Below are 19,883 nucleotides of genomic sequence, written 5' to 3'. Positions count from 1 at the left end.
CCAACAAAGAACCCTTTTCTGGAGATTTCTTCTTTTGCTCTATATTTCATATTGAATATAATTTAGTGTGAGAAATTAGATCCATTTATTCAAAGAACTATAGTGTACATGAATGTAGCCTTTATAATTTATAAATTAATCCAGTGGCACAGACTGTGAGAACATTGTTTATATTAGCTTTTCTCAAACTTTTTGATCTCGGGATCCCTTTATTCTCTTAAAAGTTATTGAGACCCTAAAGAGCTTTTGCTTATGTGGGCATATTGGTATTTTACCATATTAGCTATAAAAACAGAAATTTAAAAAATATTTATTAATTTATTTTTTTAAAACCCATGACATATTAACATAAATAGCATATTTTTATCAAAAATAACTAGTTTTCTGAACAACGAACATTTGGTTTTATATTTTTTGCAAATCTCTTTAATATTTAATGAAAGAGCCTGGCCGGGCATGGCTCAGTGGTTAAGCATTGACCTAGGATCCAGGAGATAGAGGTTCGATTCTCGGTCAGGGGACATATCTGGGTTGTGGGCCCAATCCCCAGTTGGGGGCGTGCAGGAGGCAGCCGATCAATGACAACTCTCTCATCATTGATGTTTCAACTCTCCGTCTCCCTTCCTCTCTCTGAAATCAATAAAGATATATTTAAAAAAATATATATTTAATGAAAGAAAGCTGGATTCTCATATTTGTATCTGTTTTCAATCTGCTGCAGTATGTTGTTTTGACTGAAGTATATGAAGAAAATATGATAGTTTCAACCTTCCAGACCTTCTGAAAGGGTCCCACGGACCACACTTTGAAAACCATTGGTTTGCCTAGCTGGCATGGCTCAGAGGTTGAGCATTGACCTATGACCCAGGAGATCGAGATTTGATTCCTGGTCAGGGCACATGGCCAGGTTGCAGGCTTGATCCCCAGTAGGGGGTGTGCAGGAGGTAGCTGATCAGTGACTCTCTCTCATCACTGTTTCCATCTCTCTCTCCCTCTCCCTTCCTCTCTCTGAAATCAATAAAGACATATATATAAATATATAAATATATATATATATACATTTATATATTTATATATATATATAAAAAGAATCATTTGAAAACCATTGGTTTACAGAAATTTTCAGTACGTTGTCACTAAATTGTCAAAATTCACTAAATTGTCAAAAGTGTTCATTCCTTAAAACTCTAGGTATTTGTTTCCTTGAATTTGGTAGATGTTTAAAATGATGATTTGTACTATTACTTATAGTAATATTCTTCTGGGGTGATGACCAGGGTCATTATCTTTGCTTCTCTTTTTCTAGGTGACCTAGTGATTCTCGATGGCGCTCCCATGGCCGGCTGGCTGCAAGGCCGAAGCTGCTGGGGTGCCCGGGGCTGCTTCCCATCCTCGTGTGTTCGGGAGCTCTGCCTGTCCTCACAGAGCCGGCAGTGGCACTCGCAGAGTGCCCAGCTCCAGATTCCTGACTATTCGATGGGACAAGCCCGGGCGCTGATGGGGCTTTCTGCCCAGCTGGATGAGGAGCTGGACTTCAGAGAAGGGGATGTGATTACCATTATCGGAGTTCCTGAACCAGGCTGGTTTGAAGGGGAGCTAGAGGGTCGAAGAGGCATTTTTCCAGAAGGTTTTGTAGAGCTTCTGGGGCCCCTGAGGACTGTGGATGAGTCCGTAAGCTCTGGAAATCACAGTGACTGCCTTGTGAACGGTGAAGTAGATACCCCTGCGGGAGAAGACAGAGGGCCCGCAGAGGAGAACGAGCCCGCAGGGACCTACGGAATTGCCCTCTACAGATTCCAAGCCCTGGAGCCGAATGAGTTGGATTTTGAGGTGGGCGATAAGATCCGAATTCTGGGGACTCTGGAAGATGGCTGGCTAGAAGGATCACTGAAGGGCAGGACAGGCATCTTTCCTTACCGGTTTGTAAAGTTGTGTCCGAAAACAGAGGCGGAGGAAACCGTGGACCTGCCACAGGAAAGCAGCCTCACCAGGGTCCCTGAAACGTCTTTGGATTGCTCAGAGAACTCCTTAGTACTGGAGGAAAAAGGACACGAATCTCATGAGTATGAAGCTGAGAAGTCCAACTGTATTATTTCGGAAACATCTGCTTCTCCCTCAGGTTACCTGGTGTCTAAATATGAAGCAAGCATAATCTCTCACTGGGATGAGGGCACCTCTAGGGGGCTGCCGAGAAGCCCCGGCGCAGGGCATGAGCAGCCTCTTGCCAATGACTCCTCCACCAAGGATCCTTCAGAGGTAGTCAATGGTGTTTCCTCCCAGCCTCATGGACCTTTCCCTCCCCAACTGCAGAAAAACCAGTATTATTCTAGAGCAGGAGGGAGCCACCCAAGCTCAGAGCAGTTCTCTGACCCTTTTCCTCTAGAAGCAAGGACTAGAGACTATTCCAGCCTGCCCTCCAGAAAAACATGCTCCCAGCCTAGAACCCTGATGAAGCTAGAGTCTCCCCTTTGCAGCGGCTCTTCTCTTTCAGCCTCTAGGGTGGTCAGACCCAGCCAGTTGAGCCCTCAGCTCCAGGGTGTGGCAAGGTGTACCAAAAAGTACCACACACCCAAAGAAAAAAATGCTTCCCACTTTTGTTCAGAGAGGAAGCCTGGTCTGCAAGACACAGTTCCCGCCATGGAAGCATTGACCCTTCCGCAGGGAGACGGCAGCGTTGACCTGGACTCGAAGTTGACACAACAGCTGATAGAGTTTGAGAAGAGTCTGTCAGGGTCTAGCACAGAACCAGAGAAAATTTTGCGCCACTTTTCAATCATGGACTTCAGCTCTGAGAAGGATATTGTCCGAGGTTCCTCAAAGCTAAGCCCCCAGCTGGAGCTGCCTGAGAGGAGAAAGGCCCTAAGGCCACCGCCACCCCGTCCCTGTACCCCAGTATCCACTTCTCCCCATTTGCTGGGGCACCAGAACCTGAAACCTGAGCTGCCCTTGGCAGTGCGGCCCTCTCGCCCAGCTCCCCTGCCTCCCTCAGCTCAGCAGAGAATGAGTGTGGGACCCCCCAAGCTCCTGACCTGTCACCGTCCTAGCTGCGAGACCCTAGAAAAGGAGGCCCCTGAGAGTACGGGAAGGACTTTGGACCAAACTTCCCAGTGCCCATTGGTATTGGTGAGAATTCAGGAGGTGGAACGGGAGTTGGACATGTATAGCAGGGCTCAGGAAGAGCTCAGTCTAATGCTGGAGAAGCAAGAGGAATCCTTAAGGGCAGAGACCCTTGAGAATCTTGAGTTCTACGAGGGCAACATCGAAAGTTTGAATATGGAACTCCAGCAACTTCGAGGTAAGGGATGAGGGAATAATATATACTTATTTCTTAACACCCATAAGTCCAAGTAGCAGCCTATCCATGTTTTTTAGGAATATTTTACCATCTTTGATCAACAATTAAAGAATGATTTACTTTTTCATTACCTAATTTCTCCTATCACCACAATTAGACTGCTCCATCTCAATGTAGCCTATGTATCCTGTGACCACCGAGGCCTCCTGATTTTGTTTGCAACTCAGGAAAGGAAACTCAAACCTCAGTGACATTCATACTTCCTATACTGCTGTGACATCCATAGCAGTCATGCAGATGGGAAGTCCCCAAATATAACTTCCTTTAATTTGGCTCTACTGATGGACTGAAGATGTCTAGGCTAAGACTCGAGGAAACTGCATCTTGTATCTTTGTGGTCTAGGGACTAGATTTCAATAATAATAATAACTTTTATTAACTTATTAATAAGCATTTGTTACCATTTACTTACACAAAGAATCTTCACAGCCACCCTGAAGGTACTGGGATAATTCATATGGCTACTTTATAGATAGTGAAATTAAAAGTTGTAGAAGATAAGTCACTTGCCAGGGAGCAAGTCTACTGAGAAGACGGATATTGTGTATTAGTCAGTGTGTCATTTCCACACACCCGGTATAGTATTCTACAGGCAGCAGATTGATTAAATACTTGATGAATTGAATTGAAGTTGCCTGCTCTACCTCCTAGAGCTTTCAAAGACTTCCTACCTCTATTGTTACTTTGAACTTGGATTACTAGGGGGCTGGGGACTGTCAGAGCAGAGATGTCAGTGAGGCATAGTTAATGGGTAGCAAAATAGTCCAGTTCTGTGCCAGACTCAAAATGAAGTTCTTTATCGTAGCTGTTTCTCCTCTCACCTTCCCCCCTCCCCCCCTTCTCCTTCAAATAAGAAAATGTATAGACAAATGCCTAACTATGACTTATCACATGGTAGGCATTTAATAGAGGAGTCTGAGAAATTAAAAGAAATTACTAAGAAGCACTTCTAATTTCAAGACATAAGTATAAGTAGGAATCTTATAAGTATCTAAGTATAAGTTAGCTCAACAGGGAATAAATACATAGAATAAATTAAGTATGGCATGATATACAGATTTTCATACTAGTTCACACCTATATAGCATTTATACCATTCTTCATATTGCTCCTTAAGACTCTGGAATTATGAAGTCATGAGGATTCATTTCCTAGAAGCTCTATTTTTTTTTTCAAGTCTGATGTTACCTTTTATAGCTTCCTGTAGATACCTTTCAGCTTGTTTTTAATTTTCTTCACATAAGGTAATAGTCTGTGTATGATAATTCTAAGATATAATTCTCAGTGGGACTGTTTTTGGAAATCAACTATAGTCCTTCACTCTACCAGCTGAACCATCAAAGGAACAATAGGACTGTTTTTGATGCCATATGGTTCTCATTAGTGTGGTCTAGACTCCCTGTGTGTTTGACTATCTTTTACTGTTTGCTAGTCATAGTATTTGGAAAATCTTAAGACCTGAGAGGAAGGCACCTCACTCCAGAGAAGATTTGCGTTTGTTTCTTTCAGCTGTTTCCAAATTCCCAAAGGATAGTAATCTTTGGGGTTCAGGAACAAGAAATTGGAATTCCTGATAATACCTAAAATTATAAATTATTCTGTATTTTAAAAAACTCTTTATTTACATGTTCTTAAATGATAATAGTAGTTACCGTAATAAACAGTGAATAATTTTTCTGTGTACTAAAAGTTTTAGAGATTTTATATATTATATATGAGAAATACATGAAATAAATGCAGTTTATTATTATTATGAACCAAAATATCATGACAAGATTATATATTTTAATGACATGTAAAAGTGTTCTTTTTCTGATAATAGACTTTACAAATGCTTTTTATTTATTCTTTTAAAATAATTTTAAATTTACAGAAAAGTTGCAAAAGTAGTAGTTTCCATATACCCTTCAGTGAGCTTCCCCTAAACCTAGCATCTTACATAATTATAAAATATTTATCAAAATAAAAAAATTAACATAATAGACATTTAATAATATAAAACATTTTAAAGAAGGGAACATTAACACAAAATAATTGTTAAATAAAAATTATTTTAAAATTACAAAATAATATCACAAATATTTGGTACCTAAAAGTTATACTTAAAATAAAATGTTACACACACAAGGCATTAGTTGCCCTATCTGATGGTATTGCTCTTTGTTTTGTGACTAACATTCCAGATATAGAAAAAAGTTTTCATTTTGCATGGATATTGGGTGAATTATTGAGTGTATCCAAAAGCATCTTCAGGTGGGGCCATTAGGGTACATGTTGCTTCATATAAACTCATTTTCTTTCTTTTTTTTTTTTTTTAAATATATCTTTATTGATTTCAGAGAGAGGAGAGGGAGAGAGAGAGACAGAAACATCAATGATGAGAGAGTCATTGATCGAGCCTGCAACCCAGGCATGCGCCCTGACTGGGAATCGAACCCCAATCGCCTGGATCCCAGGTCGACGCTCAACCGCTGAGCCACGCCCGGCCGGGCTCATTTTCGTTTTTAACAATGAAAATATTTTGTCTACTTACTCTGATTTTGGCTTTGCCATTGAAATAGATATTGTTTTTGCTGATTCAAATTTTAGACAAATTTGTGACAATATTCACATCTTCTCTTTGCATTTCTTCTTTTAAAATATTTACAAAGAACTGTAACCTACAGCAAATAAACACTGGAAAACACTGGGCAAACATTTGTGGGTGGCATTCAAATAATGGAACATTTGCTTCTCTGAGCAAGATTTAACACTACACTGAATCATGTGTGAGAACTGCCAATGTAAGGCCTTATTTTGCTTCTAAAACTTGATATTCTTGGACCATTGCTTATAAGATTTGTAAAATATACTGTGAAAATAAGCTTATTAATATTTATCTTATTTGCAAGAATGACTCACTGTTAACACTTCCGTAACATAGCAACAGCTACAAGCAAAACTAACTGATTAGATTTTTATGACTTCTCTCCTATGTACTCTTGTCCCGGTGAACCTTAATCTTTTACTCTGTGTCAGTATTTTCTGCTCTTGCTTCCCACTTAACATCTGTGGATTCCTTCAAACCAGTAATGTCTCTACACTTTATTGTTAAGCTTTATTTTCACAGGAGTATTAGAGTATTTTCTCTGGGTTTCCAGATTTCTTAGCTGATTCTTCTTAGGATTCAAAAAAGACATAAATTTCCCAAGAAATGCCAAGAAGGGATTCCCACATGGAAACACTAGTCATTCTCAGTCCAGTTTCACCTTAACCTGATTTCAGGATTTAAAGTACCTTGAACGACTAGGGACCCCCAGCTGTAATTTTGCAAGAGGGCTGGTCCAGTTCTGATTTACTCTCAGGAGTCCTTTGGAATGTTGGCTTATCACATTAAAGGTCTCCTTTTAGACTCCTCACCTTGCAGGTCTAGTGTTGAGTGTTGTGCCCCTTCTCCCCAGAGGGCCCTTGAACCGAAAGTTCCACTTCTGGGACTGGCAAACACCCTGAGGCAGTGCAGTTTCTGTGGTTTTTCAGCTCTCTGGATTTAGTTTTACGATGTTTTTTTTATATTTCCTCTAATTTTTTTAAGCTATTTTTCTGTGAGAGGGTTGGTTCAAATAACCTAAACTTCAGTTATTGGAAATAGAAAGCCCAGTATTAATAGTTTCAGATGAGCCAACGTTTGGCTCTGAGAATTCGGGGTTTTAAACTTGGAACCATTATGTAGAGTCAGCATAGACTATTAGGAGGCATTTATGATGACAGTGTGTTGGGGAATGAAATGTCACTTTGTTGGCTTCAGTGTGGTATTCAGTTCAACCACTCATTCATCCAGCAACTGTTCGCTGAGTTTCTACTATGTGCCAGGCACTGTGCAGGGTAAGTACCACAGTAAGAAACATGGATGTGCTCTCTGCTTTCAAGGAGCTTCTGGTCAAATGAATTGCTAATGAATAAATTAAGGTCCATATCTAAAACACAGCACCTTTCTAATCTGATAAACAGATTGACTTCTGAAGCAGTGGAAACGCTCAGAGTTAGTCCACAAAGACTTCCCAGCCCAAGGAACTTTCGGAAGCCTGGACTAGGACTGCACACTGCGCTGAGAGAATCTCCTTGTAGCATATCACAGTCCTTTTCTGCTTGTAGGAGGGGCTCATGTGCCTGGACCTGACAAACAGGGTTGTGCGTTCATTTCCTTATTCAGCAAACATTTCTGCAGTACATACTATGGGCCAGCTATGAGCTGTGCATTGATTAATAAAAAGGGCACAGTCACAGTATCATTCATATTTGTGTATCTTTGAAACTCTAGTGATTATTCTGATATTAACCTCTACATTTAATCACTGTCTGTCTTGGTGCCTTTGAATCATGGCTGTAGTTACTTTTGGTGTGGGCCATACCCCATGGTTCTGAATCAGTGGATGGCAAACTGTGGAGTGAGTCAGCTTTTTCTGCATCAGGAACCTTGCCCCTAAATTTCTCTCTTTCCTTCAAGGTAATGCCAAGAGGAAGGATGACCAGAGACTCTCAGAGTGATTTTTAATTTTAAGTGACTATTGCAAAGCAAATCAGAATATGTTGTTCAGGAAATTAGCATTTTCAGCGAGAATTGGGTAGAACTTAAAGCCCATTAAAGAGAGCCACTATTTTAACAAGTTGGAGAATTGCTGATGTGAGACAATGACATCTTTTTTTTTTTTAAATATATCTTTATTGATTTCAGAGAGAAAGGAGAGGGAGAGAGAGAGATAAAAACATCAATGATGAGAGAGTCATTGATCAGCTGCAGCCCACAACCTGGGCATGTGCCCTGACCAGAAATTGAACCCCGATCTCCTGGATCCTAGGTCGATGCTCAACGGCTGAGCCATGCCTAGCTGCACACAATGACATCTTTATATTAAAGTGATACATAATATTCTAACCAGATTTTTAAAATTTGAAAGTATGGTTTTTCTACATATAGAAGCAAATTGTTATTCTGAAGACTCCTTGGGATGCTTTGGGTATAAGAATTCTTTCTTAAACTAGTAAAAAATAATAGATTTAAATAGCCAAATAATTTTCTGGTCTTTCAAGATAAAAGTTTTTGTAAAAGAAATAATAACCTTGCTTTCTAGTTTGTCAGTACATAAGAAAAAAGCAAGCAAGTATCCCCGACCACATAACATCTGGTTTGGGGTGTTGCCTCAGTAAAAATTAGCTCAGTTACTTCCAATGGACTTTATCTTGGTATAAAACAGTAACCATAGTCAGAAGCCATTCGTAGACTGTTAATTCAGGACAGAAACTAGTTATTCTTTCTTTTTTTAAAAGGTGGTTTAAGGTATATCAGTCTAGCTTAGGATAGTTAGCTTAGTTATAATTAACCTGTGAATCAATATTCCTTGCAGTTTGTGTTATGATTTCGAAACATTTTCTTATCCTCAGCTCCAGGCCAAGGGGTGGAGAGACTGGAAAAGATCCAGGAACTTCAAGTATCGGTTTCAGATTTCATGGAGGCTTTGCAGTACCTAGTGAAAGGACCTGTCTCTTGCTCGCATGGGACCCATCCGCCACAGCATTCATGCCACCAGGCCCATATCTGAGCGTGCTGCCTCCGTCTACCATTCACGTTCCTAGATGTAGCGAGACCCAAATGACTAAAAACTCTGGGGCAGTCATTTATTCAACAAATATTATTAAGCTCCTGCTGCATTCCAGGCAGTGTTCTGAAGTTACAGCAGCGATATCTGCCCTCACGGGGAGAAAGAAACAAGAAGTGAAAATGTGTATGTATTAGAAGGCAAGAGAATCTATGGATTCAGGGAAGCCCTCACTGAAAAGTGACATTTGAGTGATCATTTGAATGATTGTAGGGAAGCAGCCAAGCCATTTGGGGGGGGGGGGGCAGTGGGGAATTGTCCCAGGGAGATGGGACAGTAAGTACAGGAGTGTGTCTGGTGCCGGGGGAATAGCAAGGAGGCTGGTTCTGCTAGAGCAAGGGCATGGGCTTTGTAGTACACATTCAGGGTAAGACAAGAAGCCACAGGAAGGTTTGAGCAGTGGAGCGATGTGATCTGACTTACAACTTTACAGAGTTGCTCTGGCTGCAGTGTTGCTAATAGACAGAAGAGACACAGAGAGACCAGTTAGGAAGCTACTGCAGTGATCCAGGCAAGAGATGATGGCATATATGTATGCCAGTCCTTCACAGATATACTTTTGACTGCTAGCTTATCATGAAGTTACTCAGTTTCCCAAAATGTTTAGCCATTCATGCTAGTAACATCCTCAAGATGCTCACAGTTTCATTTTGTTTATTTGAACCTCACTTAACTCATATTTATAGCATTTTAAATTCATCCTGAAGTTTAAAGTCTAAAACATCCTAAATGGTTCTCACAGCCCTGTTCCATTTAGAACGTTTATACTCTTGAGAGTATATCAGATTTCCCCCAAACACCTCTTATTTTCCTATATTCCAGTCTGTAGTTCCCTTTGCAATACCCCTAGATTCTTTCTCTGTGTTTCTGCCTCCCCTTCCTCTCGTCACTCGTCTCTCTCCATTAGTGCTTGGTCTTTTCCTCTGTCGGGGCACTCACTTTTAGACCTTCCTGTTGTCTTCCTCACTTCCAGAACCTCTCTCTACACAACCCGAGGCTGTAGCAGCGTTAACATCTATGAGTAACTTTAGCCATAGGGATGTGTCTTCTTTACAACTTCTAATTAATCTCTAGGCTTCTGAGAGGCAGCTGCACTGAATCAGGGTGGAGCGCACATTACCAGTTATATTCATATTTCTTGGATTCCTACTGTGTGCTAGGTAATGGGGTATATAGGAGAAGCCCTGGAGCATGCCAGTGTTCAGGAGTGTGAACAACAAGGGAGATGAACTAGCAAAGGAGGAGCAGCCCATCAAGGGAAGGAAGAGTTTCAAGAAAGAGAAAGTGATGTGAAAAAGCTGCTGAGAGGCCAAGTAAGATGAAGTCTTGAAGAGAGATATTTGCACAGTGCTCTTCCTGCGCTTTAAATTCTTACTCTATATTTTAAATTCACCAATGAAGAGCTAACCTTCAGAACCTTAAGGCCCCACCCTCAACCCCAATAACAGCAGAACCCCGGGTCCTCTGTCTCTCTCTACCCTCAGTGACCTCCGTGGTCATCTAAATGACCATTGGATTCAGCGACCTTGTCAAAAGCAGTTTCAGTAAAGCGATGACAAAGGGACAAAAAAGCCTTATAGGAGTCCCTCCATTTTAGCAGGGGTAAGGCCAAGTGTATGGATACAGATGCAGAGAGGATGGGAGATTTGATAATGAAAAGATGAAGAAACAGGCTTAGAGAGTTTATGTAACCTCCCCAAGATTATGCAGTTTGTAAGTGGCTAAGCAGGATTCAAACCTAGGGCCAGCAAAGCCTGGACTCTTAACCTCTCACCTGTGCTGCCCTCTGCCTCACAACTAGCATGTGCCCAATAAAGGCCAACAAACATCAACTCATTGAACATGCAAGTGCCTACTGTGTACCCCATGTACAGAGCTGTGTTGGAGACTGCCCCTGCCCTCAAGGAATTTTCAGTATAATAATAAAGATAAACAAGTATAATGCAGTTATATGCCAGAAAAGTGATGTTTTGGTCAATGACAGGCCACATATATGATGGTGATCCCATAAGATTATAACAGAGCTGAAAAATTTCTATCATCTAGTGATGTGGTAGCCATGGTAACGTCATAGTGCCAACCATTACTGTTTTGTGCTGGTCTCAATCTATCCGTAGTAATACTATTGGCTTAGAAATGCCTGGGCCCCAGTGAGCTTCCCACAGACATCTCCTGTTTCTAAACCAATGTCATGACTGACCAACCCTGTGGTTCTTTCATGACTGCAAGACGCCCTTCAGCAATAACCATTAGAAACTTTGAAGAAGAAAAGAGTTTATTACTTTCAGGCCCTGGATGGCACAAGGCATATCAGTGAGGACACGGAGAGCTAGAGGATAGAGAGAGAGTTGGCCTAGGGTTCTGCTTTTATTGGGGTTGAGGGTGGGGCCTTAGGGCTCTGCAGGCTTACTCTTTATTGGTGAATTTAAAACATAAGAGTGAAAATTTAAAGTGCAGGAAGAGACAACGAAACAAGTGGCCCAAAGTGTCTGTTATCAAATCAACCAAGATCTCTAAAACAAAGTGTTCTCAGTGGGGAGGCGGCCTGGGTCTTTATGTAGCCTGTAGCTGGCCCTGTGTTTATTCCAGATTGCTGTCTTTGGAGTGAATGCCTCTTTGAAGTGGATGCCTCAGCAATCAAAGCTTAAGTCAGACACTTGCATTACAAAAAGAATAGCCCACTGTCAGGGCTTCTACTAGTTCCTCACAGGTTTGTGGTGATGCTGGTGTGAACAAACCTACTAGGCTGCCAGTCACATAGAAGTACAGCACATACAGTTACGGTATAGCTGTACCACCTAGGTTTGTGTAAGTGCACTCTATGATGTTTGTGCAAGGACAAAATCGCCCAACAACGTATTTCTCAGAACAAATCCCGGTACTTAGGCGTCCCATGACTATAAAATAGCCCAGGTAAGATGAGAGATATTTCCAGTTCTCTGGAAAATAGCAAAAACTCTAGGAATCATAGAGCATCTTGGGCCAGAGTCTTAGAAGGTGAGGAGGATGGGTCATCAGATTGGAGGAAGGACATGGACATGTGGGGAAGGAGAAACTTGCCTCTACCCTCAAGGTTCTTTGTCTGGTCTAATGATCGAGTAGATATGAGACAGATTAGCAAGAGAAAATAACCAAATTTAATGCATATATACATATGTATAGGAACCCCACATATGTGAGAGTCAGAGACCCCATTTTTATGAGAGGTTCAGAGACAGAAAGGGAACATGGGTACGTAAGACATTCTGAGCTAGGGATAAGGTACAATGCCTTGGGGGCTTTAAAGGGTCTTTGAAGAATGGTAAGAACAGTTGTTTAGTGAATAGAAGTTTGTCCTTCTCTGCAGACAGGTCAAAAGAGGTTATCTCTGATAATCTCCCATTATGGGCAAGGCCCCCCCCCCCAATTCAAGTTCTTCCAGGTAGTCAAGGGAGGAGCAGAAGTTTCTCTTGAGCCCTCAGCTAAAGTTGCCTCTAGCTCAAAGCAATTCACATACCCCAGAAGCACATCTTGGGGTGACTAGCTCTGAACCCCTACAGGCAGCTACAGAGACATTAACATGAATTGAGGGAATTACCTGTCCTTGCTGGTTTACTGCCTCCTCCCTTTTCTTCTTTAGCTTTTCCTCCCCTTCCCCCTCCTTTCTCTTTCCCTCCAAATCCTGCTGCCCCATCTTCACTTCTAGCGTTATTTTCAGCAGGGGCTCTGTCCCTGGGAGTCTCAGAGATAGTTACTATTGCTGAACACCCACCCTCTAGTAACAACAAACATCAGGGTGGAGGCTGCTTTGGGGGTTTTGAAAAGGGTGGGTGGTTACTGTTGTGTTGAGTGCAAGGGAGAGCGGAAGGTCTACAAGGTTGAATTTCACCAGTAATACTGGGGCTGAGAAAAGTAGAAGTTATTATCTCCCTTCTCTCAGGCCACATTGCTTTGCACAGATTTATCAAATGAAAATAGCAACCGATTCACAGGTTTTTATTAGTTCTGGGTTATAGTAATGAGGAGGTAAAGCCGAGACAGTTTACATCTTTATGCAAACGCTCTCTTTAATGCCCGAAAGGCACCAGGACTTAGAAAAGGAGCCGAGGATGGGAGGGGGAATCCCATACTGTAAGCAGCTATTCACTCTCCACTTATCCAAAAATCATTTCTTTTAGCTCTCTGTAATTTCTCCTACTGGGTCATTTTATAACGAGCATTCTCCCTTTCCAGTAATTTACCCTCTCCCTGTCTCCTCCTTGTTGATTTACCAGGTGTGTTTCTTATCATGCTAGCTTTATTGAGATACTGAGTTGCTAAAGGGAACTTTGTTTTCCATAACAGGGAAAGATTAATCTTGTAATCTTTACTTAGAAATAAGTAAAACATAGGATTTTAGATTTAAAATGGCAGAGAAACCATTAGCTTCCTCATTTCACACGTAAGAAAACTGACAGCCAGAGAAGTTAAACGTAGCTACAAATTGTTTATTAGCAGAAACTGAACTTATAGCTGTCTCTCAAATGATGTTGCCATGTATTGGTTTGCTGAACCAAATCAAAATCCTTCTTAAGAGGGCTTAGGCAAGAGGTTTTAGATGACTGAGTCAGTCTGTACTGGAGTCTTTCTGCTACTGTGCAGGTCTAGGGGCTCCTTGTGGTTGGGCGGGGAGGGTTAAACAGGGGCAGGGGCATGGCAAACTTGCCTCAGTAATAATAGTCCACCTCTGAATTAGACCACGATAGAGCTTATTTGTTTACTTGGCTTGAGGAAATTAAGGTTTTATTATATTTTGAAATAGTTTAGGGCCCTGAAGTCAAACAGATCTGGGTTCAAATTGTGGCCCTTTCCAGTAATTTTTGTGATTCGGTAGCTTTTGTGATCTCAGGCAGGTTATTCAAACTCTCAAAGATTCTTTATCTGAGGTAAAGTGAGGACGGTATGAGACCCTTCTTGCAGGATAGTGAAGATCAAAGAGAATTTGTGTCAACCTCCAAGCCCTCACCCCGATCCTAGCACATAATATGCACTCCCAGCATGGAAGCGGTTGCTGCTACTGCTGTTGGTTTGAGGACACAGAACAAATGAACAAAAACACTTTGACTGATAATCAGAAGATTTCACCATCTAAAGGTTCACTCAGTAACTGTCAGTAGAAAACCCAAAAGGTGTCCCTAAGAGCACAGTAGGCATTTGAGGAAAGTAAAAGGAAGTTGCGAGGAACATGAATCGTGGGTTTTTAAAGCTGAAGCCAATGAGGGATGTCACTGAAGCCACTGCTCATTTTACAGATGGGGGATTGAGTCCCCAAGAGCATGAATGGTTTACCCAAGAGTAAGCATCTAATTACTGATGAAGCATATAACCCTGTTCTCCTCGGGGTTCTTTATATTATTTTACAAATAGGGATTAGATAGAACTTCAGGGAATCATTCCTGGGCATGATGACCAGAGAGCTAAAAGAGTGATCTTATTAAAGGCTGTCTCTTAGCATGTTACTCTCCTACTCAGAAACCTTCAGTGACTCTTCATTATCCACTGAATGAAATAAATGGCATTCAGGTCCCTCAGGATCTACCCTAACCTACCCCTCCGTCCATATCTCCTATTACTTTTCCCACATATTATGTCTTTCAAACGGTTCCCATTTCCTAGTTCTCCATATGCGGAAAATCTATGGAAATCTTGCTTGCGATCAGAGGCACTGTTCAAAGGCCACCACTTCTGTGATCCCTCCAGTTGCCCCATCAGGGACTTTGCTTCGCTGCCTCTGCCGTTGGTGTTTATTGTAGCACTTATCACTCTCAGTCTTACTTTATAGTGTGTTGCTCCTGCGTTGTAAAGGCAGGCACTAACTGGGTCCTTTTCTCTCTCCCGCAGTGCCTCCCACATATTGGGTATCTCTCTAATGTTGGTTAAAGTCAAATCGTATTTTTATACCCTGCTTTCTGATTTCTAGCCTCATTCTCTGTCTGGTCGTAAATATGCAGCATGAATGAGTTGGAAAAGAGATTCAGGGAGTGAATGGTTTTGATGCTTCTCTGGCATGACAAGTTTCAAGGAAAGTGCGAGCACACATAACTGTATTCTTCTGGAGAAGAGTTTCACACTGTAAATTTACCCACATGGCAGAGCAAAATAGAAGAGAGTCCTTTTTCTTCCTTCAGGGGGATGTCCAGCGTGTCTGCAGGCAGGAGCTTAAACAGCTTGTGATTTGAGAGTAAACTAGCTGGTAACTTGAATCCCATAAAACAGAACTCTCAAGGGAGGGGAAAGGTCCTGCCTCTAGCTAAAGGGAAGGGAGTCCCAGGGTTTCACATGTCCGAGGATTGGAAAGCTGAACTGGGAGGACAGGGGTTGAAGGGCCCGTTCCAGCTGCACATGAAAGCGTGTATTCAAACCCCTGGTTGATTACTAAAGGATTCAAGAGGCAGATGAGACTGATACGTGACCTCACCTGGGGCTCTTAAAGGGGGCTGTTTCTCTTTCCCACTGCTTTTTCTGCAAAACCTTTAGAGCAGGAGACTGCTTCTACCTTCAGTTCATAAAGCAGCCAAGCCAGTTTGACCAGCTTGAGGGAAACACCAAATGAGGCTGCCAACTCCAATCACATGAACGCTAGTTACTAATTATCCTCTAGTCTCTGTGGGGAAAGATATAGCCGCTCCCTGATTGGATCCCGAGGTTGAAATAACTCCACATGTCTCTGTGCTCCAACTGGAGCAGCAAGAAGAGTGACTCCAAAGCTTTCGGAGACATTTTAAGGACAGATACAGCCTTAGGCTAAACTGTACCTGTCCACATTTCAGCCCAACCCAGGCCCATGGAAGAGAGAAGTAAAACTTGTGTCTTTAAGCACACTGAATATGTGTGAAACCCATGAGCTCAGAAAAGAAAAAGAAGCTGAGAAGAACGGGCTCTGGGGCTCCAGCTGGGAGTACGAAGATTGCAGGAGCCTTCAGAAAAGGGACCTTACAGTGCTGGATGGACTTCACAGCGAAGATGACTTGGATTCCAGGTACCAGACCCCAAGGCGGAATCGGCCCTACAGGAAAAGGCATTGTGGATACTGGGATTTTGAGCAGAGTGAACCGAGCTATATGGACTACGAGGAAGCAAAGGAAAGTGGGAAGGACTGGATGTACCGCACAAGTGGAACTCGAGGCTGTGATGCTTATAGGAATTCAGAAAATGTAGATTTTGGGAACCTGAGCCCTGGAACTAAGGGTAATTGGCTTATAGGGAGCCCAGATGTAACCTGGAAAGCTGGAGGACATGGGGAAACAAACGGCTACATAGATCATAAGAATCTGAATTATAATTCCAAGGACTCTAAAGAAACTGAACAATGGACTGGCTACAGGGGTTTGGGCAACTCTTTGGGGAATTTTGGTCAACCTCAAAGCTGGTATAAGGACCACAGGAATTTTAATTATAATCTTGAGGATTGTAAAGAAGCTAATATTTATTACAGTGACCTCAACAATTCATATCATGTTCCTGGGCATTATACTAATGGTCAGCCTGTGGATTTGAATGGTGCCCATGAAGGTAAGGAATTTGTCAAATGCTCTGAAGGGGACAGGAATGTTTATCAAAATGATAAAATCTATCCCAAAGCAAAGACTCATGCCCTGGATCAGAGTACTTTTGAGACAGAAAATAAAGTCTCTGATACTTTATTTGAAAACTGTGAGTATGAACCTCAGAATTATAGAGGAACAGATGCTCTCCATCAGATGAAGGATTTGGAGTATAATGGCATTGACAAACCAGGAATGGTGGCACTTGGGAGCAGAGGGATCACCCTGGATGTGTGGAATCTGCAGCCTAGGGGAGACCAAGGAGAGCATCATTGTGGCATTCCTCGGGGCTCCCCATCAGAGAATAATACCTGGCATTTAGAGGAAGAGAGAAAATTAAATGGCCCAGAGACCTGGAAAAGGAATAGTTGCTTCCGACGCACAGCACCTGGCACCCTGAGACACTCAGAATTTGTGCAAAACAGGAAGAAAACCCAAGGTAAGAACACAGTTAATCTTCTTAGAAGTATAAAGCATGAAAAGAGATGAAAAGGGATGGTTATACCAAGTACCAGGAACACGTGTACTTGAGGAAGCTGGGCTCCCGAGTTCTTACTAAGTGTATCTTGAGTGGGAACAGCCTTAGAGGTTTAATTCCTTTGGGGGGCACTTTATAGAGCGAGAGCATAGATAGTGCTATAAATATGTAACAGGGCTTTGAATCAGACAGTGTTCTCATGGGAACTTTCCTTTACCCTTCTTGGTTTTGTCAGGCATCCCTAACTTCATTCTTATTTTACGATTTTTATCTCATGGGGATGCCAAATTCATTAACAGGCACCACGCAAAAATTTACTTTTCTGGCATGTTCTTTCTCTGAATCCCTACACTTCTTTAGACATTGGTGGAAAAGAAGACTTCACTAGTTTTATAGATGGTTCATTCCTTGACATTCAGGAACCTTAAGTGAATGATGAGCACTGAAGCTCTTGTGGAATTCAGAAGATTGTTTATATTCTTCTTGGTGCTTTGTACAGATTAGGTATTCATATTATTTCATCTCATGGATTCTTAACTCAGTTGCCTATGAAATGGCGACACTGAAAGTCTTCTATCATGTAGAGGTTATTTCTTTCTTGCCAGTTTGTCTTCTTTCTTCCAGTTCTCTGAAATGGACTATGTTTATTTTATTTATTTTTACTCTTGTTGGTTTTGTAATTACTGGACTCCCTGTTAAACCTTTACTTTTATTATGCATGTTACTGTCATGCCAAGCAGACTTTCTGCTTTCATGTCATTTCGGGGTAATCCAGGTTATGACCAGAGTCAGAAAATATGAACCATCTGAAAAATCCATCTCACACTGTCCTCCTAAGTGGAAAGTTTCTTGTCTAGGTCTCTGCAGAATAGGCTCACAGGTTAGACTGGTAGTGGGGACAATCAGAGACTGAAAAGCTAAGCCCCTGGTATGATCCTGAGCCCCAGTGGTTCATCCCATGGTCTTCCAACACAGGCTTGACTTAGCTTGAATTTCCAGGGCACCACTGTGGACAAAGCAGGCTCTCTGTCTTCATTTATACAGATAAAAGTGAAACCAGACCCAGCTTTAGTTGGGAGGCCAGGTATGTTAACAGCTAGCCTTTTTTTTCTAGGTGCATTTTTTGCTCTGAAATGATAGGGATTGGATGACTTCCAAATTACTTCCAGCTCAAAAAAAAGTCTGATTCTATGATTCCTGATGTTAGTTTTGTATTGTTCCTATTCCCTTCCCCCACTGCCATTTCTTAGATGAACTTTGTTTCCTATCATTAGTTCCTTATTGTATTAAGCCTCCTAACTGTAATCAAAGTGTTTATTCTGTTTGACTTAACAGCAGGCAAGCCCTCCTTTCTGGAGTGGCCTATGATCTCTCTGAAACCAGCTCGGTTCCACCCATATCATTTCTGTGTTTACAACTTTCTCTCTTTATATTTCAGGATTTAACTCTTGATAGTATGTTCATATTTAGCTCAATTGACACCCCTTTTTATACCTCTGGCATCTTCCTTAACCTATAACAAAATCTTGTTTTTTTACCAGAATCTTTGTGCTCTCTGTCATTCTCTGCTGTCTTGCAGCACACATGCCACTGCCCTTCCTGGACCTTACACAGTCACAACACTTAATTATGGAGAAGAAGCGAGTGTTGGAGCTGATTGTCTACCTGGTGTTCAATTCCCAGCTCCACCGTGTACTAACTTACTAATAGTGTAACTTTAGATGAACTATTGAACCTATCTGAGCTTTGGATTCCTTATTTGTAAAATAAAGAAATACTACCGTCTCATGGTGAGGTCATCTGAATAAAACACTTAATCATATGTCTGAAACAGAGCAGATACTCATAAATTCTGACTTCTTTGTCTTTTATGACCCGCCTTCCTTTCCTCTTACAAGTTGCCCCACCAGACTGTCCCTTCCCAAGATGCCCACTGGGCATCTGCCCTCCAACCTTGTGTTTGCAGGTGTAATTACCCAAGTGGAATGGCCTGTCCCTTCTTTCTCTCTCACTCTTCCCCTTACTCCATCCAAGAAACAAAGAGCCGTTTTGTGGCTGACCCCAGCCTGCCTCCGGGCTAGAAACCAAGTCTGTTCTACCAGGATTTGCCTTTTTACTCACCTGTCTTACCAGTTCAGTTCATTCTCTCCTGGAGGCCTCTACTTTAGACACTGTTGTTAGAGCAGGTCTGTTAGGGTTTTGCACTTAGGCCTAGGGTGTGATCCCTGGCCCTGGGCAGTGATTCTTACTCCCAGGTGCCGCTCTTCTAGGGTCTCAGTGGAAAATTCGAAGTGTTTATTGAACCTCCTAACTTGGAGGGACTCAAATTTCCAACTCTGTCTTCCCAGCCCCAGACAGTTGTGAAGGTCTGCCAGGCTTCTCTGGCCTCCTTAGCCACTTTCTGCCGAGTTCCAGGAGTCTCACTGCTCCGCACAATTCAAGGATTTAAGGCGAATTTCTACAGAGATTTTGAAGCTGTTCTTTCTTTAACTTCCTCTTTTCCAGGATTCCTCTCAATATCTAGCCACTCTAGAGCCCCAGACTTGAACTTTTGACTTCTCAGCCCAATAAGATTGCCAGTTGTTTCTGCTTTGTTCCGCCTCATGCTAAAAGGACTAGGGGTTGCCTGCCTGTGCGGAGGGGAGGAAATCAGATCAGTATGCATCTTACCAATTTTCTTCCCTTGTTTCCGGTCTCCCCCAGTTTCTGCCTGCTTTTGGTTGTTTTCCAATGCCTGAATATAGTTATTTTTAAAAATATCTTCTCCAGAGTTGCTAAATAGAGGTTAGTACAGTGTAAGCCATAAGAATTAACCATTCATTGATTAGATATATATCCATGGTCCAATGGCAGTC

At 42.0% G+C, this 19,883-nt stretch overlaps 1 protein-coding gene across 3 annotated transcripts in view; it reads left to right on the top strand.

Annotated features, from left to right (window-relative positions):
- The window catches only part of DNMBP (dynamin binding protein), an 87,370-nt gene that overhangs the window by 34,110 nt on the left and 33,377 nt on the right, over positions 1-19,883 (top strand). For 2 of the 3 annotated variants that reach the window (XM_081158960.1, XM_081158961.1), the window contains exon 4: positions 1,307-3,295. In XM_081158960.1, coding sequence (XP_081015086.1) covers positions 1,307-3,295 — 1,989 coding nt within the window. Of the gene's footprint in view, positions 1-1,306; positions 3,296-15,648; positions 16,990-19,883 lie in introns of those variants that run through there. The other variant, XM_081158962.1, reaches the window with a different exon arrangement.

This window comes from Miniopterus schreibersii, assembly GCF_964146895.1.
Source record: "Miniopterus schreibersii genome assembly, chromosome: 14".
Taxonomy (NCBI): Eukaryota; Metazoa; Chordata; class Mammalia; order Chiroptera; family Miniopteridae; genus Miniopterus; species Miniopterus schreibersii.
Note: the sequence above shows the minus strand (reverse complement) of the source record. Positions and strands in the feature narration are given on the sequence as shown.